Raw genomic sequence first — 25,914 nt, 5'->3', positions numbered from 1 at the left:
TTTTAAAATCACATTACTTTTAAAAATGATAATGCTCATCCAACTCTGCAGGAGAGCACTTTTCAAGAATCATATGATTTTAAAATCTAAATAAATATACAGGGCACATTTATCTATGTTTGGGAAAAGATGCCTGATTTCACAGAATTTGACATGGTGATAGATAGATGGGAAAATCCATGATGAAAAATGTAATTTCTCACATATGCACTTTGTATTTTAATCTCGGTTTCCACTTCTCAAAATTTACCCTTGAATCACTTACACTTCTGTGAACAATACGTTGATTGTGCTGTAGGTTTGACCATCAGTGTGATTTATCCTTTGAAATGTTCTCGTGAATGTTGCAGCTGATCCAAAACCACAGTATCTAACTTTTAAATTATCTTCTTAACTTTTGCCTGTGAAACCATTGTTACCGAAACTTAGCCACACTGAAGGTTTATTGGCTCTGGATGCTGCAGAATTCTAGAAAGGCCATCTTATTTTAAGTTCCTATCACTGAGGAAGAGCCTCATTACACACTGATTCACAATGTTCGTTCCTTCTGCTTATTCATACAATGGGCCATTTAGTAAAGGGGCTAACTGCTTATGCTCTGTTTTGCTAGAAAACCGAAAGAAGACACCATCTTTAAAGGAATATAAAATTGGACTAAATGTGATTAAACCTGATAACTATATCAATAATTATAATAATACCAGCCATCACTAATATGTGTTAGTAAGCACTATCTGTGGACCAAGCTTTAGCTAAAAGCTTTATGTGCACTATTTCACTTAATCTTCATACCGATAAGGCTTTGGGTGTCCTCATACTCCCTTTGCATATGAAGAAACTGAGACTCAAAAAGGTGAGGGTAACTTTTTCAAGATCATACAGCTGGTCCATGGCAGAATGAGGATTAGAATGCACCGTAAAAAATGACTGCAGAGTTTATGCTCTTAATCCCACTGCTACCTGCCTTTCTCTACTGCGCCCTGCCGTAGGCCGCGGTGGGCTCAAGCCATAGACACAGAGGAGCAGACCTGAGCGCCAACTGCAGGAAATTTGAGGGCTCCCACTGAAACAAAATGAGTGAGATGCATCCATTCGAAAGATGACACATAGCAGGCACAGAGTCCCACCTTTTTTTAAAGACACAGATGTGTTGCAGCAGGCACGCCAGTTTGTGTCCCTCTGCTTTTCCACTCCTGTACTCAGTTCTTGAAAACTACTTATGTGACCTAATGAAAGAGAATCACCTTACATGCTAGATTTAAAAATTCATCTCAAATAAATTAAGAATGTGTGTAGATGCATGTTCCATTCTTTTTAAGACAACTGGTAGGTGGGGATAATAATAGCTCCACAGATGTATCTCTTCCAGATGCAATCAGCTCTGCAACTTTGTCAATATCCAGAATGATGGTAGCATCAAAGTTGAACATGCCTAATGTGATACAATAGTGAGGAACTGGGTAAAAGACTTACTCAATTCTCTGTAGCCAAATTCAACTTCTATTCAGTTATTGTGTTTCTTCACAAGCAGTTGCCCTTATATGCCAGTTTTGGGGTGTCAAAAATATAGCACAATGTTCAAGGGCTGATTATTCACATTGATCTTCCCTGGCGTGCATAGCTCCAGGGTCTGCTGAGGACCAGGCTGACTCTCAATAGCAGCTCCCTGTGCTTTCAAAATGCAAGCACCTACCAGCACCTCTTCAACATTTTGTAGAACAGATCTTTGTTTTTCCCCCTCAAAGTTAAGTCTAGCAACATAGAGAGAGACATAGAGAGCTCAGCTTGGAAGAATTCAGGGCTTCATTCATTCAGCCAACTTCCTTTAAATATCAGAAATGATGATAAATACAGGCTAAAAGAGAACTAACATGGTTTGTTATGACAGTATAACAACCATGAAAGGGATAATTAATAAACTGGACTTCATTAAAATTAAAAACTTCTGCTTCATGAAAGACATTGTCAAGATAATTTTAATACAAGCCATGGACTGGGAAACATATTTGCAAAAGACACATCTGATAAAGGACGGTTATCGAAAATAAACACAATCTCTTAAAAGTCAACAATGAGAAAACATAAAACTGGACTTCAAAATGGGCCAAAGATCTTAATAGATATCTCACCAGACGAGATGAACATATGGAAAATAAGTATATGAAAAGATGCTCCACATCATAGGTCATTGGGGAACTGCAAAATAAAATAAGGAGATACCACTATACAACCATTAGGCCAAAATCCAGAACATTGCTGGTTAAGATGTAAAGCAACAAGAACTCTCATGTATTGCAAAATGGTTCAGCTACTTTAGAAGACAGTTTGCAAATTTCTAAAAGAACTAAATATACTCTTAACCTTAAGATCCAGCAGGAGTTAAAAACTTACGTTCACACAAAACCCTGCGTGTGAATGTTTAAAGCAGTTGCAAGTATGATTGCCAAAACTTGGAAGTAATCAAAATGTCCTTCAGCAGGTAAATGGATAAATAAACTGTGGTACGTACAGACAATGAAATATTATTAACTACCAAAAAGAAATGAGCCATCAAGCCCTGAGAAGACACAGAAGAACCTTAAGTGCATATTGCTAAGTGAAAGAAACCAATCCAGAAGTGTTACATACTGTGTCATTCTACCTATATGACATTCTGGAGAAGGCAAAAAGTCTATAGGGACAGTGCAGGCCAGAAGTTGGGGTGGGGCAGGAAGAATTAATAAATGCAACACAGTAGACTTTTAGGGTAGTGAAAATAATCTATATGATACCATAATGGTGGATACATGTCATTGTACATTTTCCCAAACCCATAGAACGTACAACGCCAAGTGTAAACTGTAATGTAAACTGTGGCCTTTGGGTGATTATGATGTGTCGATGTAGGTTCATCAATTATAACAAATGTACCCATGTGGTAGGAGATGTTGATAATGGGGTAGACTGTCCATGTGGAGGAGGGCAGGGAGTCCACGGGAACTCTCTATACCCTCCCCTTGATTTTGCTGTGAACCTAAGCCCATTCTGAAAAAATAAAATCTTTTTAAAAAGCACTCTGTTTTCTAAAAGATCTATCTAATCTTTTCTGTTCTGGCTTTATATAATATATATTATTAATCTCATCATATGATTCACCGTATTTAATATTCATTTTCTGATATATAAGGGCAGATCGAAGCCACATATCCACCCTACAATGTCCTTGTTTCCAGATTGATATTTTCTCATTTTAGGAACACAAGAAGATGTTAGTTAATGGCTACTGTGTAATTTTCAATATGTCAAAATGTTTTATGGCAGTCACGTATGTGCTTTTGAAAGTGATGCAATAGTTAATGAAAATCCCAACCTTACTTGATTTGGCTTACATTTGTCATTTTAGGATGGTAACCCTGTGTCTCTCACTATTGATAATGCTCTGGCTGGCAGCAAGAGAATACAGACATCCTATGGGCCATGGGGTTATATGCTCCTGATTAACAAGAAGGAGATGGGTCAGTTAGTTATTACTTATTAAATGCTGTGTTATAAATACACTTTTTTCTAACTATGGCATCTACCACATGAATATTAACAAAAGAGATCCTTGTGGGTAAAAATTGTAACTGTTAAATGACCTATTAAAATTATCCCAAGTCAAGCCAAGCAAAACCATTCCTTCTGTATCCCAGAAAGCAAGATACTGTAGCTCAATGGAATTAGGCAAAAAGCTCTGTTCTTTTCCTTTAATGGGAGAAGAGGCAGAATTAACAGGTGACTTCTAATTCTCTCACTGGTGTTTCTCTTATATTATATTTCATTTTTCTCCAAAGAGCCATCTCCAATATCAGCTTTTCTCCTATGGAAGAAACCTGGTAATATAGTTACTGTCCAGAATCTTTCAGGCATAACTACCAGATTTTCTTTCACTCTTAACATCAAACCCTGGAAAATAAATTGCTGAGCAACTAAGAATTAAATCTTGAGTTTGCTCAGATATTGTGAAAAGCTTAGTGGATAAGATGTGCTATCTCTGATTACCATAAGCTTCTCCGTTCTTGTTCAGTCTGTGGTTAGGGAACACACTCCAATCCAAACTATGTGGATTCAAATCCTACCACTGCTACTAACTGTATGAACTTGAGCACATTATTTAACTTGGTGGTTCTTTTTTTTTTGTAAAATGGAGATAGTAGAATTATATATATTGATATAATATTGAATATATGGAATTAATATAATACAGTTAGGATAAAATAGGATTAATATACTTGGTTAAATCACTTAGAACAGTGCCTGTCACATAGTGCTATAGATAATTATTAAATAAAAATATTTAAATATGAGTTTTGGCCACCTCACTCTTATATTAGCGGCCTGTCCTTGAGAGACATTTGAATTTGGGGTTCCTACTCTAAATAATCTCTTAAAATCTGAACTGGTTCTAGCATCCTTCTAGTAATCTTTCAGAAAAGGCTCAAAAAGTTTCTGGCTGTAAAGCATTTGATTATCTGTATTTATTATAACACTCTAATATAGGCACTTAGTATTATTAATACTCTAATGTAGACATTTGGTATTTTTTAAACTATATATAAGTTGAGACCATGTAAGACTTAGAAGTAACTTTAACATATCAAAGGCTTTCAAGTTTTAATAAAAATTATATTTTATTTTCTTTAAATGAAATGCCACCAAATAGATCGTTTGACTATTTTTATCTGTAAGGATCAAGAAATTTTATGATTGTCATAGAACAGTGATTTTCAACCTTTTTCATGTCATGGAACACAAGCTAATTACAAAAATTCTTCAGCACACCAAAAAATATATTCTAATTTTTGCTGATCTGGGAAAAAAATAAGTATAACTTTGATTGATTTACCAAAAAAATATATAGTAATTGCCTACCCTTTTTGTTCCAAAGTGACTTTTTAAAAAATCAGGTGTCTATTTAAAAAAATAAATAAATAAAATGAATCTGCATTTAAAAAAAGAAAGAAAGATCTCCTACCTTTTGTGACATCATGGATGGAACTGGAGGATATTATGCTAAGTGAAATAAGCCAGGAGGTAAAAGACAAATACCATATGATCTCACCTGTAAGTGGAATCTATTCAACAAAATAAACTAATGAACAAAATAAACCACAGGCAAGGAAACACGGAGCAGACTGAAAGTGACCAGAGGGGATGGGGAAGGAGGACAATGGTGGAAAGAAGGAGAAGGGACTAGACAAAAAGCATGTATGAATGACCCATGGATGTGGACAACAGAGTGGGAATGGACTGTGGGAGAGGGGGGTGGGGTGGGATGAATGGAGGAGGGCAAAGGAAGGGAGATTGAGACAACTCTAATAGAATAAACATGATTTAAAACAAAAAAAATTAAAAATAAATAAATAAAATAAAAAATCAGGTGTCTGTACTTGTATATAAAGATTTCTAGTACCAAGAATTAACCAGTCAGATGCAAACTTATTATGTGATATGACCAATAAGATGCATGTCTATTATATGACCTATATAATTATGGTTCAAGACAGATCATTCATACCAAAGGTCTATTGTTGTGATGGCTGTTGTCATTTTTTTATTTTATAGTCTAAGGGAAGAGTGGTCAGTGCCCCTGCCTAAATAGTCAGGTACTACATGTTTTAAAATGTCTTGCAGTGCACTGGTTGAAAATCACTGTCATAGAGTATAGAGAATCTCTGAACAACCAACATATATAGGCAAAGATTATTTATTTTATAATTTTTAAGCATCACTCAAGTATTTTAATTATTAAATGAATCATTGCTGCTAGTATCTAAAAATAAGTAACCTTCAATGTAATTCCTCATATAAATTCTTTTAACAGATTGCTTTCCTGACACATTTGTGTAATACTTATACCTTTTATATATTTAGGATTTTTTAATTTGGTAAGTTTTCATTTTGCTTCAATAAATTATGTAAACATTATATAAATAGTAGAATATAATCAATGAGTACTTCATCTTTACTCAGGAGGAAATATGGCCTATAAAGTTAAAATACTGTGTCATTTATTTTATAGATTTAAAAATTATCAAGAGGACTATCTCTAAGACAAGTACTATTAGCCAGCCTACTTAATATGATTTTTATTCTTTGTATCTCTCCTTTGGATCATGTCATACCTGGCAGTGCTCTCAAGCACTCCCATGGGCCTGCCAAAAAGGAAAACATTCTTTTTAAGAAAGGAGCAGGCTGAAAGCATTTTTTCTTCACTGTAGGAAACCTCAGGAACTTATAAATAAATACAGTTGAAATTTTGATCAATATTGAATTAAATAGAGTTTGATCAATATTGAACTAAGTTTAGGATTTCTCCAATTGTCATTCTTTCTTGAACAGCTTTAACTGCATTTACTGGTGCACCAGTAGTAGTAATAGGTTCAAAATGGTCTGAACTGCTGCTGATAATTCCAATTTTAGGTATCAAGTAAAATGTTGCTTACAAAACAGTTAAAATATCTGGAGTAACATTTGCAATGCTTGTCTCTGGTAAAGGTGGAGTAAAAGGAAACTAATTTATACTTTTTCTTGAAAACAACAAAAACAAGACAAAAAGTAGGGGGCATGGTTTTTAGACATTGGACATCAGGAAGCCCAGGGCAGTGATCCCTGAGAAATAGAGTGCAAAAAATATGAGCCCCACAATTGCCCGAAGAGAGTTTCAAGGCTGCCGTGTAGGAAGGGAGAAACCAAGAGGAAACCAGCAGTATACCTGAGATGAGAAGACAAAACAGAAAGTCTGAGAGGCCAAGGAAGCCAGAGTTCATGGAGTAGCATATCAGAGGGGAGGAGCTACACTGAGTAACATGTCTGAAAACTGCAAATGCCCTACCACACCCTACCCCAACACCCTGCCCGTGGTCTTCAGCTGACTGCTGACCAGAACATGTATGTGAGGGAGGGAAACGTGCATGCAAGGCCAAGGAAAGAACCACAGGTTAGAGGTAACAATGCTTACAGCTCACACACAGATAATTTGTGTTTCCAATAGACAAAGTGGACAAATTAATAGTTTAAAAGCAAACCTCAAAAGGATCAAACCATTTTCAAGTTGTATAATTTAACTGCATCAGAATAAAGCTAAAGAAGATCACAGATGCATCTGTATTTGTCCAGCACTCAACAGGATAAGATCACAGTCTATTGCCCTGTCACAGATTATGGGAAATGCATGCAAAAGCACAGCCAGAGTGAGACAGGAGGAAAGCAGGAGAAAAACCAGTCAATACAAACAGGCTTAGGAATGACACAAATGACGTAAATCGTATGTAGAGACACTAAAACAGTTGTTATAGATGTATTCCATATATTCAAGAGAGGAAAGATTGACTATGTTAAATAGATTCATGGAGATATATAAAAAAGATTGAAATCAAATATCTAGATATGAAAACTGCAGTATCTGAGATGAAAAATATACTGAATGGAATTAACCTCAGCTTACACACTTTAGAAATTAAAAAAGTGAACTTGAAGACATGGAATTAAAAGAGAAAAAAGGTCCAAGATGAAACACAGAAGAAAGAAAAGACTGAAAACAAAATGAAGAGAATGTCAATAAGCTATACATAAAAATATATATTTATACTTATATATGTATAATTGGAGTCATTGAAAATGATGGGAGATACTTTTATATTTGAAGAAATAATATACACAATTTTCCAAATTTGATGAAACTTACAAAGCCACACTGTTAAGAATCTTAACAAATCTCAAGCACAAGGAACATGAAAAAAAAAATGATACCAAGATACCTTATATTCAATCTTCTTAACTAAAGGTAAATAAAATAACATAAAAACAGTCAGAGGAAAAAGACTTTGTATCAGAAGAACAAAGATAAGGATGATATTAAATTTTTCATGAAATATAATGCAAGAAAGAGACAGTGGGATAACATCAAAGTATTGTAAAAGAAAAAAAATGGAGCGAGCTGATATTCTAAACTCAGTGAAAATGGCTTTAAAAAATGAAAGCAAAGTAAAGACTGTTAATCATATTCAACCTAATAGAATTCATCACTATCAGACCTACAATTCTAAAGTAAATTTGGCCTTGTACTGAAGAATGGAACTAATCAATTTATATTGTATTTCACTTCCCAACCCACAGTCCAAGGGCAGCTATTGATATTGCCTTAAACAAAGAGCAGGATGAGTTAAGTTCACTAAATTTCTTGAACACAAAGCCACTCAAGGTTATGAACTTGGATGGACATAGGACAGCAGTTCTAATACAAAGATCTTAGGAGCTCGTTCCTGTCTTAGTTCAGGTAGTTTCACCACTTTATTTACACAGTTATGTCTACAGTGTCTGGAGTCTTTGCTGGGAGCTTGATGACTGGAGGCAGGAGTCATTTAGAGGTGTCTTTGCTCACATGTCTGGCAGCTGATGAGGTCTGCTACATGGGACTTCAGCAGAGTCAGCTGGAACAACTATACATAGCCCTTCCATGTTGCCCAGTTCGCTGACAGCCTCATGACTTAGGATAGTCAGATGTTTTACATGGCAGCTAAGGGATAGAAAAATAAGTGCTAGCAAACAAGGTAGAAGCTGCTTTGACCAATGATTTAACCTCAAAGTCACATACTGTCACTTCCACTGCATTCTATTGCGTCCCAGCAAGTGATAGACCAGATTCAAGAGGAGGAGAATTAGAATCCATCTCTGAATGGGGAGTAGCAAGATTCTCTGGAAGAGAATTTGGAATGAGTAATATGGTTGCAAGAATCATTAGAAAATACAGTTTGGCACATGAAAGATTATTATTATCCAGGACTCAAGTAAGAATGTGTATGGCATGGTAGAGGAATAGTAGGTAAGGCTGTGTGGCATGGGAAGAATTGTCCCAGGATGATACATAGCCAGAAATTGGGGACAAAGTTTGAAGGACATTTAATATTTATACTGAGGAGATTAGACTTTAATTGATAGGCAATAAGGAGCCCTTAAAGGTGATTTTGTTTGTTTGTTTTTAGGCTAGAGGATTGACATGAGTTAATCTGTATTTTAAAAAGATGACCTAGGTGTGGGGAGGTATGGGGATGGCTAGGACACAACTGGTAATTGTGCCTGTAGAGGATATGAAGGACCGTATTAAGCAGTTACCATGTAAATTAAGAGAATAGATATGAGGTGTATTTTGGAGGTGGAGTTATGACTGGTCAAGCCTTGTGAGAGAAAGGGAGGCATCAAAGATAACTCTGAAATAATGAGAATGCCTAACAGGCCCCAGAGCTTGGCTGCTTTGCCCAGTGTGGATTTCTCCAGCCTTGGGATACTCTACAGATCAAGGCTTAACACTGATCTCACAGCCAGGCAGTCCTAGCCATGTGTGTTGATCTGGTTGAAGAAGATGGTCACTTACTGTTTTTCTCATATATTCTGTTGACAATTCTGAAGGCATCTTGTAGTTCAAGAATAAAGACAAAAGTAGTGGCAGGTCTCCAAAGCAGATAAAACCCAAAAGTAGAAAGGTCACTATGAAGTCCTTAAATTGATGTATATTGGTTCTAAATATCCTGAGGAGTACAGAAGAGCTCATTCATATGGTTAATTTTTCTTCCCAGTAAGAGAACTGTAGTCAGAACACTGCTTTCTTTTTTTAATGATTGGTTCTTCTTTGTCCTGTTAGATTTTTAAAGACATTCAAACTTCCTCCTACTAACTCCTGGGACATTATCAATTAACTACACACAGCCCATTGAACACAGTATAACTGTAATTAAACTAAATTACTATGCAGTGGCTTTCATTACACAATGACACAGTTTTTGTTAGGACCATAGAGTTTAATTACATGTCTAGACACCCCTGAATTCAGAGCATCAGTATTATATTTCTCTGCTTAAAAGAGACTTTGAGCTTTGGGTGATTGCATATTTTTGAAAGGCCAAATGGTAAGATACATTTGGGTTGGCTTTTTTCTTAATTCCACATTTTATTTTAATGCTTATTGATTTAAGAACCACTTATACATATGTGAATATAAATGTTTTCAAGGAAAATGCACAGATATTCCTTCTGTCATATTTTATGTAGTTTTCACTTGTATCCAAAAACTTTCTCTAATACATCCCAAATATCTGCTCTTAGCTTATTAAAGTGTAAAGCATGAACTGTAGTCTGAAGCACAGTCATCTCTCATAGTGTTTCTTCTAGCATCTTCATCCTTATGAAAACCTTGTGCTGTCTACATTCACCCTCAATCTTGCCCAATCACCTTCTCCACACAGAACAAAGTTCAGCCCCTTGGTAGACTGTAGACTCTGCTGGGCCAGAGTGTGCAGATTCAGAGGCTCCCTTTGGTCTCCTTGTACTCCAACCTGATTCCTTCTTTCTCACTACAGAGATGTTTGCTGCTTTTTTCTCTATAGCTGCAGATTATTTTGGGACCTTATTTCAAACTACACATTATCTCCTATATACCACTTCCATTTGATTGTCAAAAAATGTTTTAATTAAAAAAAATCTTTATTGTATATTCTTCTATTACCATTTAGTTTCCTTATACCCCCTCACTCCAGCAATAACCACTGTCGTCTATGTCCATGAGTCATTTTTCCTTTTCGCTCAATCCCTCCATCCCTTAATGTCCCCTCTAAACTAGCTGTCATCATGCTCTCCATCTATGACTCTATCCCCATTTTCCTTGTTAGTTCAGTTTGTTCATTATATTCCACATATGAGTAAAATCATATGGTATTTGTCTTTCTCTGACTGGCTTATTTTACTTAGTATAATGTCCTCCAGGTCCATCCATACTACAGCAAAGAGTAAAATTTTCTTCTTTTTTACAGATGAGTAGTATTTCATTGTGTAAATGTCCCATAATTGTTTTATACACTCATCTACTAATGGACACTCGGGCTGCTTCCATATCTTGGTGATTGTAAATAATGCTGCAGTGAAAATAGATTTGCTTATGTTCTTTCAAATTAGTGTTTTGAGTTCTTTCAGATATATTCCAAGAAGTAGGATTGCTGGGTCAAAAAAGCAGATCCATTTTTAATTTTTTTAATGATTTTATTTATTTATTTTTAGAGAGAGGGGAAGGGAGGAAGAAAGAGAGGGAGAGTAACATCAATATGTGGTCGCCTCTAGTATGCACCCCTACTGAAGACCTGGCCCACAGCCTAGGCATGTGCCCTGATTGGGAACACAGGCCGGCACTCAGTCCACTGAGCGACACCAGCCAGGCCCATTTTTAATTTTTTGAGGTATCTCCATGCTGCTTTCCACAGTGGCTGCACCAGTCTCCATTCCCACCAGCAGTGCAAAAGAGTTCCCCTTTCTCCACAACCTCACCAGCGCTTGTTTGGTGATTTATTGATGAGAGCCATTCTGACAGGTGTGAGATGGAACCTCATTTTGGTTTTAATTTGTATTTCTCTGATGACCGGTGACATTGAGCATCTTTTCATATGTCTGTTGGCCATCTGTATGTCCTCTTTAGAGAAGTATCTATTCAGATCCTTTGTCCATTTTTAATTGGATTTTCTTTTTGGTGTTTTTAAAAAATATTTTCTGAATTTTGGATATTAAACCCTTATCAGATGTATTGGCAAATATATTCTCGCATTCTGTGGGTTGTCTTTTAATTTTTTTTATTTTCTTTGCTGTGCAAAAACTTAGGTTGATGTAGTCCCATTTGTTTATTTTTTTCTTTTGTTTCCCTTGCCTGGAGAGAGATGTATGATAAAAAATTGCTTCAAGGAATGTCTGAGATTTTGCTCTCTATGTTCTCTTCTAGGATTTTTATGATTTCAGGTCTAACATTTAAGTCTTCGATCCATTTTGGATTTTTTCTTGTGTGTGGTGTAGAAAGATGGTCTATTTTAATTTTCCTGCATGCATCTATTCAATTTTCCCAGCACCATTTACTGAATAAATTACCCTTAGCATAATGTATCTGCTTGCTTCTTCTGCTGAATATTAATTGGATATAAAGATGTTGGGTTATTCTGGACTCTTTTCCCTCTTCAATTGATCTATGTGTCAGTTTTTATGCCAGTACCATGCTGTTTTTATTACTATGACATTATAATATAGCTTGATATTAGGTAGCATGATTCCTCCAACTGTGTTCTTCTTTCTCAGGATCACTATGGCTATGGGGGACCTTTTGTGGTTCCATATAAATATTTGATGTATTTGCTCCAGTTCTGTGAAATATGTCATTGGAATCTTGATAAGAATTGTGTTGAATCTATAGATTGCTTTGTATAGTATTGACATTTTACTGATGTTAATTCTTCCTATCCATGAACATTGTATGTACTTCCACTTACTTATATCTTCTATTTCTTTCTTCAGTGTCTAGTAATTTTCTGAGTACAGGCCTTTCACATCCTTGGTTAGGTTCATTCTTAGGTATTGTATTATTTTTTGAAACAATTGTGACTGGGATTGTTTTCTTAATTTCCCTTTCCATTAGTTTGTTATTGGCATACAAAATGCAACTATTTTTGGATATTAATTTTGTATCCTGCTACTTTGCTGAATTCATTTATCAGTTCCAACAGGTTCTTGGTGGAACCGTTGGAGTTCTCTATGTACAGTGTCATGTCATCTGCAAATAAAGACAGTTTTACTACTTCTTTCCAATTTGGATGCCTTTTATTTCCTCTTTTGTCTGATTGCTGTGGCTAGGACTTTCAGTACTATATTGAATAAGAGAGTTGAAAGCGGACATCCTTGTCCTGTTCCCTCTCTTATAGAGAAGCTTGTAGGTTTTGCCCATTGAGTATGATACTGGCAATAGGTTTGTCATATATGGCCTTTATTATGTTTAGTTATGTTCCCTCTAATCCCACTTTGCTGAGAGTTTTTATCCTAAATGAGTGCTAGATTTTATCAGATGCTTTTTCTGCATCTGTTGATATGATTATGTGGTTTTCATCCTTCATTTTTTTTACATAGTTAATTCATATTTATTGATTTGCAAATGTTGTACCAACCTTGCATTCCTAGAATCAATCCTACTTGTTCATGTTGTATGAGCTTTTTGATGCATTGCTGTATTCGGTTTGCTAATATTTTGTTGAGGATTTTAGCATCTATGTGGCCTATAATCTTCTTTATTTGTAGTGTCTATATCTGGATTTGGAACTAGAATAATGCTGACCTCATAAAATGAGCTTGGGAGCCTTCCCTCTTCATGAATTTATGAAATATTTTCAGAAGGAGAGCTGTTAGTTCGTCTTGAAATGTTTGGTAAAATTCACCTGTGAATCTATCCAGTCCAGGGCTTTTGTTTGTTGGAAGTTTTTTGATTACTACTTCAATTTCACTAGGTGTAATCTATCTATTGAGATTCTCTGATTCTTTTTGATTTGTTTTTGGAAGATTGCAAATTTCTAGGAAGTTATTCATTTCATCCAGCTTGTCCAGTTCATTGTATAAACTTGTTCTTAATACTTTCTTACAATTCTTTGTATTTCTTTGGTGACAGTTGTTATTTCCCCTCTTTCATTTCTGATTTTATTTATTTGGGTCCTTTCTCTTTTTCTCTTGATGACAGTTTTTCAATCTTGTTTATCTTTTCAAAGAACCAGCTTTTGTATCATTTTTCTAGAGTCTGCTTTTATTTTTGCTCTGATTTTTATTATTTCCTTCCTTCTACTCACTTTGGACTTTGTTTGTTGTTCTTTTTCAAGTTCCATTAAGTGTTAAGTTAGATTGTTTATTTGAGCTTTTTCTTGTTTTTTGAGATAGCCCTGTAATGCTATTTCCCTCTAGGACTGCTTTCTCAGTCTCTCACATATTTTTGGATTGTTGTGTCCTCATTTTCACTTGTTTCACAGTATCTTTTGATTTCTTCCTTGATTTCATTGTTGACATTTATTGTTCAATAACGTGTTATTTACCTTCCATCTCTTTGCATATTTTTTAGTGTTTTCGTGGTCTAGTTTCATAGCATTATCGTCAGAGAAGATGCTTGATATGATTTCAGTCTTATTAAATTTATTGAGACTTGTTTTATATTCTAACGTGGCCTATCCTAGAAAATATTCCATGCATGCTTGAAAAGTATGTATATTCTGCTTTGGGGGGAAATGCTCTGAATATATCAATTAAATCCATTTGATCTAGTGTGTTTAAGGCTGCTGTCTCCTTGTTGATTTTCTGTCTGGAAGATCTATCCATTGAAGTCAATGGGATGTTAAAATCCCTGACTGTGACTATATTTCTTTCAATTTCTCCCTTTGTGTCCATCAAGATTTGCTTCACATGTTTAGGTACTCTTATGTTGGGTGCATAAATGTTTACTAGGTTTGTATCCTCTTGTTGGATTGTTCCCTTTATCGTTATGTAGTTTCCTTCTTTGTCTCTTACTATAGCTTTGGTTTTAAAGCCTATTTTGTCAGATATAAGTACTGCTATGCCAGCTTTTTTTTGTTTTGTTTTGCATTTGCATGAAATATATTTTTCCATCCCTTTACGTTTTGTCTATGTATATCTCTCAATCTGAGGTGGGTCTCTTGGAGGCAGCATATATATGGGTCTTGTTTTCTTATCCATTCACCTCCCCTGTGTCTTTTGGTTGGAGCATTTAAGCCATTTACTTTAATGCAATTATTGATAGATATGCATTTGGCGCCATTTTATTGTTAGACTATCTTCCTCTGTTTTTTCTTTCTCTTTTTCTTTTCTTCTTCTTAAAGCAAGCTCTTTAACATTTGTTATAATACCAGTTTAGTGCCAGCAGACTCCTTTAACTTTTTTCTTTTCAGGGAAGCTTCTTATTTGTCTTTCCATATTAAGTGATATCCTTGCTAGTTAAAGTAACCTTGGTGGTAGCTCCTTGCTTTCCATCACCTTGACTATTTCATGCCACTCACTTCTGACCTGAAATATTTCTGTTGAGAAATCAGATGACAGTTTAATTGGTGCTTCCTTGTATGTAACTACCTGCTTTTCTCTTGTGGCTTTTAGGATTCTCTCCTTGTCTTTAAGCCTTGACACTTTACCTACGTTGTATCTCAGTGTAGGCCTTCTGGGTCGAACTCATTTGGAACTCTCTGAGCTTCCTGAACTTGCATGTCTTTTTCCTTCACCAAATTAAGGAAGATTTTGGTCATTATTTCTCAAATAGATTCTCAATCCCTTGCTCAATCTTTTCTCCTTCTGGTATTCATGACACAGATGTTATTACACTTCATGTGTCCAAAATGTTTCTTAATCTTTCCTCATTTTTTTAAATTCTTTTTCTTTTTGCTGCTCTGTCTGGGTATTTTGGTTTCTTTTTGGTTTGGGTGGTGTTGTTGTTTTTTTGTACCTTGTCTTCTAAATCACTGATGCAATCCTCAGCTTCAGCTAATCTGATGTTTATTCCTTCCAGTGTATTATGTATGTCAGGTATTGCATTCTTTATTTATGACTGGTCCTTTTTTGTGGTTTCTATATCTTTTTTCATGCTGTTGAGTATCCCTATACTCATTACTCTAAACTTTCTATATGATAAATTGCTTGCCTCCATTTAATCTAGTTCTTCTGGAGAATTCTCTTGTTTTTTTTTTTTAGGGGGGGAGTTTGTTTCTTTGTCTTCCGTTTTGGCTGCTTCTTTGTATTTTCCACCTTAGTTGTTAAACTAATGAGTCATTAAACTGGTCAGTTGTTAAAGTAATCAAGTTGGAATCAACATCTGAAGCTCCATGGGGGGGGGTAGACTAATTCCTACAGGCAGGGATATTGCTTCCATTTGGCTGATGCCATTCAGAGAAGAGTGCTCTGCCTAAGAAAGGTGGCTTCTGCACTATGGAGAATGACTCAGCACAGGGAGACTGGCATCTGTTTTTTCAGTTCTCTCCCCATAGCCACCAACCCCAGACTCGCCTCAAGCATCTCTTGTCCACTCTGCCCTCCCCCTGCTGGAGTGCAGCATAAGTGGCTGCAAACAAAATTTTGTGCATTAGCCCTTTAAGAGGCTCCCTGCATCTTCAGCCATCTCTCCCTATCAGACAGAAACCCTGCTGCTTTTCACAGTTGGATATTATCTGAGTTCCCTTCTGGCTCTGGTACTGTAGGCTGGGGAGCCCAGCTTGGGGTTTACACCTCACACTTCTCACGGGGAACCCCACAGCCACTGAAATATCCCCCTACACTTCAGCTGCCACCCATGAAAGCCCAGCCAGCCCTCTCATGCCTCCTCCGCATTCCCTACCAGCCTTGTTGTGGTGAAGTGGTTTCTTATGTCTGTCTGTCTGTGGTTATAATGCTTCTCTCTAGCTTGTGTTCAGTGGGTTATTTACAATGATTTTTCTACAGTTTAGTTGTGATTCCAGATTCATCCTGGGAGGAGTTTAGTATAGCTTCTACTTACTCCTCTGCCATCTTGGACCTCATCCTTAAATACATATATTTTGGAAAAGGATAATACCCAACTCTGCTGGCTGCCAGTCACTAGGCACCAGGATTTTTCCCAGTCAAAATGAATTAATAGATAAGGAAGAAAAGTGCTAGGAATAAAAATCAGTTCACTCCCTCTTCATTTCCTGATAAGCAGCATTGTGGAAACAGAAGGGCAGAAGGAAAGCTATGGCAGCCAAACTTGGCATTTCAGGGTCTAGTCATCAGTTTCCTAGGTGCTGAGACAAAGTTGGGGCAGCAGAGATGCCAACTACTGGCAAGACTGTAGAGAAACAGGAACTTTCATTCCTTGCTGGTGGGAATTCAAAATGCTTGAGCAAAACTTTTCATAGCCTTCCGACCTAAAATCTCATCTTTTCTCAAATCTGAAAACATTCATTGGCTATAAGAGAATGAAATTATTACATGCTTCTTCTCTCTAATCATTCTCAACAGCCCCTTGGAAAGTTGCCTCATAACATGCACTTGCTCTCATCTTATATACAAATACATTTTATATACTGATTCATTTTTCGATTACATGTACATTACTTTTTTTATATTTTTGTGTTCTCTCAGCATGAAAGTTATGTTTAAATCAAGGCACACTTCTTTTTTCATTATTTTTGTATAATGCCTAATTTTAAATGATAACTATTCACTTAATAATGGTTTTTGAAAGCAATGATCAGTGTTTCACTGAAGTCTTAGTTGAATGAATGTTTTATGTGTTGAGTTGCATCTAAGGAAAATAGTACAGGTAATTGACATTTTCCACCAGTGCTATGTAGACCATTCTTGGAAACATGTACTTAATAGAGTTTTCTGACAGGCACATATATAAATAGGTAGGAAAATGAATTTCCAACCTGTTGAAACTATCCGTATTCTCCCATTCTTACTTTGTACACCAGGAGACTTGCACCAAAATCAGAAATGAGAACTGGAGTCTCTGTTCTTCATGACCTCTCCCCGAAAAACTACTCTAGTGTGACACCCCAGGTTTCCTCACCCAGTGGCATTCATAATTATCCTCTCTGTTAGCATCCTACTCACATTCCCCGTGATATTCTTGCTCCAGTAAGTATTTTCTGCAAAGCTTTGCTTTATCCAGACACTCCTAGGCCACACCCAAAACCCAAAGCAGCAGTGCGCACCTGGGAACCTTACTGCAGGGACAGCAGCAGACCCAGTCACCTTCATGTTTACCCCTGGAGTCCAGCAAGCCACCTTCATCTACTAACAGAGGCTTCTGGCTTGCCCATTGTTCATTAATGTGTTATTATAGCTGGCCAAATCACTGCTCAGCTCCATTTTATCACACTGGCAAGTACAATTTACTAATGTTTCAGACATAAAGGAACTGAAAACTAACAGATGAATTTTCAACTGTCATTACCCAAATTCCCCTGAGGCATATGCTGTATTGGATATTCAGATCAACTTCAAAGGCTGTGAAGAAATTAGTTCAGTCATAACTATCAACTTAATGATACTACAGAAGAACAAAAACTGATTGTGTAATTATTCAAAATATCATTTTGAAGATGAAGCTCTTTTGCCTTATCCTCAGTTAAAATATTCTGATTGGGTTTTGGCTTTTCTCAAAATGACGCTATAAATCTAATTCATCTAACTGATACTCAGTGAAGGGACTATTTTTTTAAAGATTTCATTTATTTATTTTTAGAGAAGGGAAGGGAGGGAGAGAGAAACATCAATGTGTGGTTGCATTTCGTGCGCCCCCTGCTGGGGACCTGGCCTGCAATCCAGACATGTGCCCTGACGGAATCAAACGGGCGACCCTTTGGTTCGCAGACCGGCACTCAATCCACCAAGCCACACCAGCTAGGGTGTGAGTAACTATTATTAAACATTAAGTATAGTATGTTTCATAAGCACACAGATGCTGAACCTATTAAAGCTAAAGGTACCAAAGTGTTGTTGCTTTGGAACTTAGTGCTACAATGCAAGCACACAAATTTTAACTTCTATTACAAATTAATAATTGCAGATGAATAAAAATGCAGATTATACCAATAGAAATTTCAGTTTTTCAATAGGAAAACTGAGTTATTTCTTAATCATTCAAAAGTATTTATTGAGTGCATACTTAGTGCCAGGCACTGGGGACTTGGGAAGCAAGATAAAAATTTCTTTGTCCTTACAGTTTTCAGTCTAGTGAGGCAAACAATGTGAACATAAAACTTGCAAAGACACAGACATGCTATAAAGAAAAATAAGAGGAATCAATGAGAGTGTATAAGAGTGGGCACGTATGGTAGTTTGGAAGGATAGGTACAGCCTGCCTGAGAAACTGACATACTTGTGTCTGGAGGATAAGGAGGGCTGGCCAAGTGAAAAAGGGTAAAAAAGCATTCCAATAAGAGGGGGCAGCGGGACAAGGATGCTGGGTTGGGTAAGAAATTAGAACTTTTGAGGAAATGAAAGGAAGTCAGTATGGGTAGAGCAGAGCAATAAAGGGGAAACTGGCAGAATATGAGGCTGGAAGCAGGGGCCAGGGCCAGACGACCAAGGCCTTGGAAGCTCAAATAAAGTAATGGGAAGGCACTGAAGCATTCCCCAAGGAGGAGAAATGGCCTGGCCCCTGTGCTGCGGTGCGGGCGCACTGGAAATCAAGGAGCAGTGAAGGGGGACTGTTGTGATGATCCAGCAGAGACCTTGTGAATGGCATGGTGAGTGAGGCAGGGCGCTTCAGGAGACATTTTGGAGTCAGAATCGACAGCAGTCCGTTGTGAATTGGATGGAAGCAGCGAGGAGGAGGAGAGAAGCCATTTCTGAGTTGACCACTTGAGTTGCCTGAGACACCACATTTTGAGGTGGGAAAAACTGGAAGAAGCAGGCTGGGAGAAGGACAGGGGTTTGGGTTTGGACTCGTAGAACTGAAGGCACCTGTGAGACAGCCATCTGGGAATGAGACATAGGCAGGTGGATAAATTGACCTGGAGCTCGAGGCACAGGCTTGAACTGAAACATTTTTTTTAGAATATTACATCAGAATAGTCTTTACATTGTTAAAATGCTACCAGTGCAATTACAGAGTTCGTTTAGTTAATTTGAGACCCAGCATAGTTACCACCTAAATGTATTTATTCCTATTCAGAACATATCACTTGTAGCAGATGGATGGTATTCAGGATAAGCAAACATGAAATGCCTGCCAGTTACATAAAATTTACTTTTAATGGATCACCCAAGTAATAATATATAATTTTTATAGTTAAATGTTATATAAGAAAAACATAATATTAATTACAATCCCAACACACATTTTTTTTTGCACACATATACTTTGGGGGAGCTATAAAAAAATGACTGAAGGGAAGGGAAGGGAGTAGACAAACAGTCAAGGAGCATTTACAGCAAAGGAGAAGGCTAGCAGTGCAACCATAATAAGGATTTAATTGAAGAAGCAGAGTCAGAAAAAAAATTGTATTCATGTACTTACCGATTTTTATTGAGCATCTACTGAGTACCAGGGACTGTTTTCAATTCCAAAGCAAGAATCAGAGACTTCAGAGTGGTTTGCTGGCATGGGTTTAAAACCTCATTGCCAACATTTAAAATCTGGACTATTTAACAAAAATAAATAAATAAATAAATTTCTGTCTTGCCTTAAAAAGTCAGAAGAGCTAGCACCATGGGGCCTGAATTCCTGCCTGACAACAATGGCCTGAACCTGAGTCACCTTGGCCTCTTCAGGGGTCATGCTCTATCCTGGGGTACATGCAGTCCCTAGGACTCCCCAGTGTCTCCCTCTTATTTTACATGCTTCCAACTTCCATTATTCTTTTATGGTACCTTCCTGCCCCTGGAGAGTTTGTGACCCCTGCTTGAGATACAAAATCAAATGCTACATTGCAGCCGCCACTCATGCCAAAGGCAAAGCAGAGAGTGATGTGACTAGATCTGCACTTTAAAAAAAATGACTCTCATGACAGTGTGGAGCCTGGGCTGGAGCTGAGCGGGCAATTGAGCTAGTCATCAGAGTAATTAAGAGGGAGTGCAGGTATGCGGCCGGCTGCAGGCTAGGGCAGTGGGAGGGGTGCGAGCTGGGCGGGGGTGGATACCTGCGGCTGTGAGGAGAGACCTGCACACACAGTCATGGGATGGGCGTGTTCTCTGTAATAATTACTAACATCTACATGCCTGTTCAAACAATAATCTGAAGTCTTTGCCATGCCTGTGAATTTATAAGATGACACATGCAATTATGCTTTTCAGATAATAAACCAGACAAATTTCAAGACACAACACCTCGACTTTCTTACAATATTAATTAGCCAATTTGAGCTGATAGACATAAAGAGAACTGCAACTAATACTCTCTGAGGGGCAAATATTTTATTTCTGGCAGTTGGTTCTATACAATTTAAATTGCACTTCACTTTCAGGAAACTATAGATAAGCTATTCTAGAATGATGTGTAGTTTCAAGCATATTTTTCTTTATGGTATTTATTTTTAAATTATAATATGTGTGTATTAAATCACATAACTTAGTAAAGATTATTATAATTCTGAAAATAGTAAATATAAGTGTTGGAACCATGAATGTGACTACATGAATGTTACCTCATTATGTTCCCTGTTTAGTACCTACATGAAAACGGGATTGTCCATCGTGATCTCAAACCAGAGAATCTTCTCTATGCAACTCCAGCCCCAGATGCACCACTCAAAATCGGTGAGGACATATCCTATGACCCCTTTTCCCAGAGCAGGAGAAATTTATTCTATAGAATTTTAAAATACAGCTCCATCCAATTTCCCCTCCATTTAATTTCCTCGAATATTTGCTATCTGTAAAGGAATAAGGCACAGTTTCAAAGTCTGGAATATTAATCTGGAATTAGTACCTAAAATTAGTGCCACGTTGCTGGACATACAAAGGAATCACAGCTCTTGAAAACAACAGAAACTTTAGGAGGTGGCCTTGTATTTTGTAGATATGTTTATATAGAAGAAAATCACAGATAACCTAACACTTCTTTTTTGTTATTAGCTGTTATTCCACAAATTAGATGGAACTTAATTTTAGATCATCAAGAACTTTGACACAAAATGTTTAGTACCTATCAGTGAATTTAGGCTCTAACTCCCTTGTTTATATGAACAGAGATCAGCTGAGATCCATATTTCCCAAAGTGTGCTCCACGGAATGCTCATTCCTCAACGAAGTGAACAAGGGTGAATAATTCCTCTTTGGGGAAGGTGCAGGCAGTTTGTGGAGATACTAATTGGTCAAATAAGTGGAAAAATGCCAACACAAACAAGATTTTCATTTTTTCAAAATTTCCCCCAAACCTAAAAAAAGGTTAATGTGCATACTGTCATCTCATATAGTAGACTGTGAGGCTTTTCCCAAAAACCTTGTTTTTTCTCCCAGTAAGCATTTTGAAGAACTGCAAAGATGAATTGTGGGAAATTCTGATATACACAAAGAGATTTTTCAATTAGCATTTTAGGAAAAAGTCAGTATATTAAATATTATTTTCCATTTGCCTTCCAAAGCAAATCTTCATTTACAAAAAAAAAATAATAAAATAAAAGTAAAATTTATTTTAGATGTATTCCCCTCAGTAGATCGGTCCTGTCTGGCCTGTACAGGGCTTGAAAATGTTTAAATTAAATCCCTGGAAGGACACTGCTCTCTTGGTGCTCTCCTTTATAGTGCAAATCTGATGAGTTCACTGCATTCATAAGTGTTAACACCTTTGAAAATTAAGTTATACAGATCATGGAAGAGCTCAAACAACATAATGTGCCTTATGAATGCAAGAACCTAAAGAAAAAGTACCGGAGCCCTGCTGGGCAGCCAGCATGTTCTCATAATCACTCCTGAAAGGCAGGGGACAGCGGGGAGGCTCCCATTTCCTTTGACATCACTTTCAAAGATTTTATCCTTAACGATATTTCTTTAAATGGATGGATAGATACTAATTTAGGCAGGAGAGCCTTTCTTTCTGAAGGACTTCCTGCTGCTTTCTCTGATAAGGATCAGCACCTCCGAGGAAAAATGGGTTTACCTTTGAAGTCTAAAATGGCATCTATTCTGCACCTGCCTCTCTTGAAGAATGGTCTTAAAAGGTTTCCTGGTGTTTCCTGAGTGGGACAGATGTAGCCCAGCAAATAGACCCCATAATGATAGCAACTTCTGATAATGTTTTATCTAGGTAATATTCTGAGGAATAAATAAAAAGGATTTTTGCAAAAAATAAAAAATAAAGCCATATTCTTCATAGAGTAAATTCTTACCTGTCGATTCACTAATGAATGATATTATTTGAAGTAGAATAAAACTATTGATGTTTCTGTTAATTTCTTTGACATTTATGAGTCTAATTTTTTTATTTTGATTTATTCCAATAGATTAAAAAGTTCCGAATTATATCACTAATTCTATATTCTTCTTTAGAGTTAGTTTCATTAATCTCAGAGTTAATATTTAACAAAATAGATCTATTTCAATTATTACTTCAAGAAGAAATAGCTTATTTGCCAAAAGCTGAAAATTATAAAGTATAAAATGTATTTAGGAATCACATTTTTCTCCAATTTAAAGCAGGACTTAAATTATTATTATTACTTTTTTTAGTTTTCTCTCCCTGGTGACTGGTCCCCATCTACATTCACCCATCATCAAATACAATAACTAACAAATAAATATATTAGTTTTATTTTGAATAAGAGAAGTATTCTGTCATCTTATAACAGCTGAAAAAAAAACTTGCTTTCTCAATTTTTTCTTGTGTTGTTAGCTGATTTTGGACTCTCCAAAATAGTGGAACATCAAGTGCTCATGAAGACAGTGTGTGGAACTCCGGGCTATTGCGGTACGCTTTTTAGTACTGATATTTTACTTTTATTGTTATTTGAAATCTATTTTTATTTAAAGTTCTGAATTTTTAAACTCCTAGTATTTTTATTTCAAATGCTTACAATTTGAGGTGAGTCTCCACAAGGAAGCATGTATAGGTGATACTCGGACCACCCCTTGTTCTACATGAGGGATTCTCTGATGTTGGTTTTAAGGTACCCCTGTTAGAACAGCAGAGGGGCGGGGGGCCCTGGGAGGAAAGACTGGGAGCTCTGCATCTGGCTTTTGGGCAGTAGGTACTCTTGGACCCGCTCAAGAGTAGAAAGACCTCACCAGGGAAGGAGTCAGGGAAAAGGCTTTGTTTGTGTTCGGCCATCAGCTCTTTGTCACTTCCCTTATTTACTTGAGATGGTATGTGAGGAAAGCATGTGTCATAGGACACATGACCACATAGGAATATAGGACAACAGAGAGAATGGGATAGTCAGTAGTGCTCAGTGATGGCACAGGCCTAGCCTCATTAACATAAGGGCTTCAGGTGCGGTTTCCCCCACAGAATTCCCTAGTCTCTGAAGATGGACAGAGCAACGGTCCTCACGTCCTCCCACCCAGACTCCTGGGGCTGTCTGAAGGCACCCCATGTACAGTACACAATGGAGAGGCAGAAAAATAGCTGTTAATCCACGTCACTATGAAACTCATCCTTTTTTTTCTTGATGGCTAAATTAATCTGGCAACAACCTAAAGCTTGCAAAAATTATCAAAAATTTCTAAAGATTTTGTGACTAACAGATATGTCACAGATCAATTAAAATCCTAAACCAGAAAAGAGACAAGAGTACATATTATCAGTCACAGGATTAGCCATCATTTTCTTTTAGGATCATCATCTTTTTACACAGATCTTCCTTCACTTACTCACCTCGTCAGCAAAACCACCTGCTGTATACTCAAGCCAGTGCTTGGGACCAGGGAGATGCATTTTCAGCTCCCAGCTCCTCCTGAGGAGCTCACAGTCTATAGGGGAACAGATTTGTAAACCAAAAAAAGTGTAGCACCTCAAGAGATGCCGTTTCATGTGCATGGAAAAGCCACTATGGAAACATAGGAAAAGGGTGATATTTGGAGTGACCTGTCTTATTCTTCCATGTCTTCAGAAATAGACATGTAAAAGCTACGTAACCAACTCATTTAAACAACTTCTGAATTCATAGAAATCAGACTAGAGAAGTGCAGTATGGCATCCACCAAGACAACATAGAATTAAATCCACAGAATTTAAATGTTGGAAGAAACTATAAAGTTTATTTACTAACATTCTCATTGTACTAAGGTACAATGGCTATGATTTCCCCAAGATTCCATATCTAGTAGTTAGTGGATCAGAGATGAGAATCCATGTATCTAAGGGCCAATGAACAGAATTGTAGAATTTCCTATTTTAAAAAAAAAGAAGCAATTTATTTACCTGGTAGGGGAGATACCATGATCATGAAGCCGGCCTTCCCAGGGTGAGGCTTGTCCATTGTTTTCCGGATGTGCTGACCCCTGCAATGTCCCCAAATGTGGGAAACTCAACTGCATAATTTGTAGGGAGTTGGGAGAATGCATTTGTGGTCTCCCCTGGCACAAAAAAAAAAACAAAACCAAAAAAAAAAGAAACAAAGAAAACAATATAGATAAATCAACATAGTTTTCCTTTATAGAAATATTTATCAGTTATTACTTTCAGTTTAAAATATTTTCTATTTTAATTTTTAAATCTCAAAACTATTACTAGGTTATTGTAAGATGTAAAAATCTAAATACCTGTAATCAATATTAGTAGCCTCATGCATTCTTTCTCCTCTTTCTTCATGTTTCCATGTTTGTGTAAACTTTTTATAATTTTGTTATTAACTAGTTAGCTTTTCTGGTAAATCTAAAATATTATTTTCTTCTCAATTATTCATAAATTCAATAATTACACAGAATTAAATGTACTTATTTTTTTATCAGATCTTTGTATTGTGCCAAATATTTTTGTTCTGGATCTTAAGTTCTTTGAGGACAAGGGTTGTTTATCATAAGGAGTAAATTCAGAAAAATCAAAATAATTGTGTCTTAAACAAGATAGAAGTTATTTTTTTCATGTTAGAAGTCTCTATATAGGCAGTCCTGGTGGCTTCCACAGCTATGGCTCAGCAGGTGTGATGGTTCTTAGTGCCAGGGATCTAGGATTTTTTTCTGTCTTGCTCCACCATTTTTTAGTATGCTTCCTCATGGTCCAAAATGGTTGCTTAAAATCAGTTATTACATCTGCAATCTATACAACAGGAAGGAGAAAATACTAAAAATGAGTGTACCCTTTCACTATTACATAGACTTGCTAAAGCCCCAAATGTCATTTTCACTTATATCTTATTGACCAGTACTTAGTTTCAGCCTTCACGCTGCCACAGGAGCTGGACATGTTGCAATCCCAAGTGAATTCAAGGTTCTGTTACTAAAGATGAGTATTGCATTAGACAACTGTTTATCTCCACCACAAACTTAGGAGTAAGATTCCCATTCCTGGGATGGGGGGGTGGGGGGACTGAAAACCATTGGACTGCACCATGTCCCCTATAGGAAGCTTCTTGCTTTGTTCTTATATACAATAAAATATTTTATAACCTATAGCACTGGTAGTAGACAACCTTCTCTTCTAATGGTACTGTG

The 25,914-nt window shown here is 36.7% G+C and overlaps 1 protein-coding gene and 1 non-coding gene across 4 annotated transcripts in view; both read left to right on the top strand.

Annotated features, from left to right (window-relative positions):
• CAMK4 (calcium/calmodulin dependent protein kinase IV) overlaps positions 1-25,914 on the top strand; it is a 210,993-nt gene that overhangs the window by 152,242 nt on the left and 32,837 nt on the right. For 2 of the 3 annotated variants that reach the window (XM_054589977.1, XM_054589979.1), the window contains 2 exons: positions 20,991-21,081; positions 23,156-23,230. In XM_054589977.1, the coding sequence (XP_054445952.1) occupies positions 20,991-21,081; positions 23,156-23,230 (166 nt within the window). Of the gene's footprint in view, positions 1-3,389; positions 3,495-20,990; positions 21,082-23,155; positions 23,231-25,914 lie in introns of those variants that run through there. The other variant, XM_054589978.1, reaches the window with a different exon arrangement.
• Positions 24,675-24,840, top strand: LOC129083959 (U1 spliceosomal RNA). The gene has a single exon (XR_008530530.1). It is a non-coding gene; the product is annotated as a U1 spliceosomal RNA (small nuclear RNA).

This window comes from Pteronotus mesoamericanus, unplaced genomic scaffold, assembly GCF_021234165.1.
Source record: "Pteronotus mesoamericanus isolate MK-2021 breed Mesoamerican mustached bat unplaced genomic scaffold, CSHL_Meso_final scaffold_167, whole genome shotgun sequence".
Lineage (NCBI taxonomy): Eukaryota > Metazoa > Chordata > Mammalia > Chiroptera > Mormoopidae > Pteronotus > Pteronotus mesoamericanus.
The sequence above is the reverse complement of the archived record's forward strand: the minus strand, read 5'-3'. Positions and strand labels throughout refer to the sequence as shown.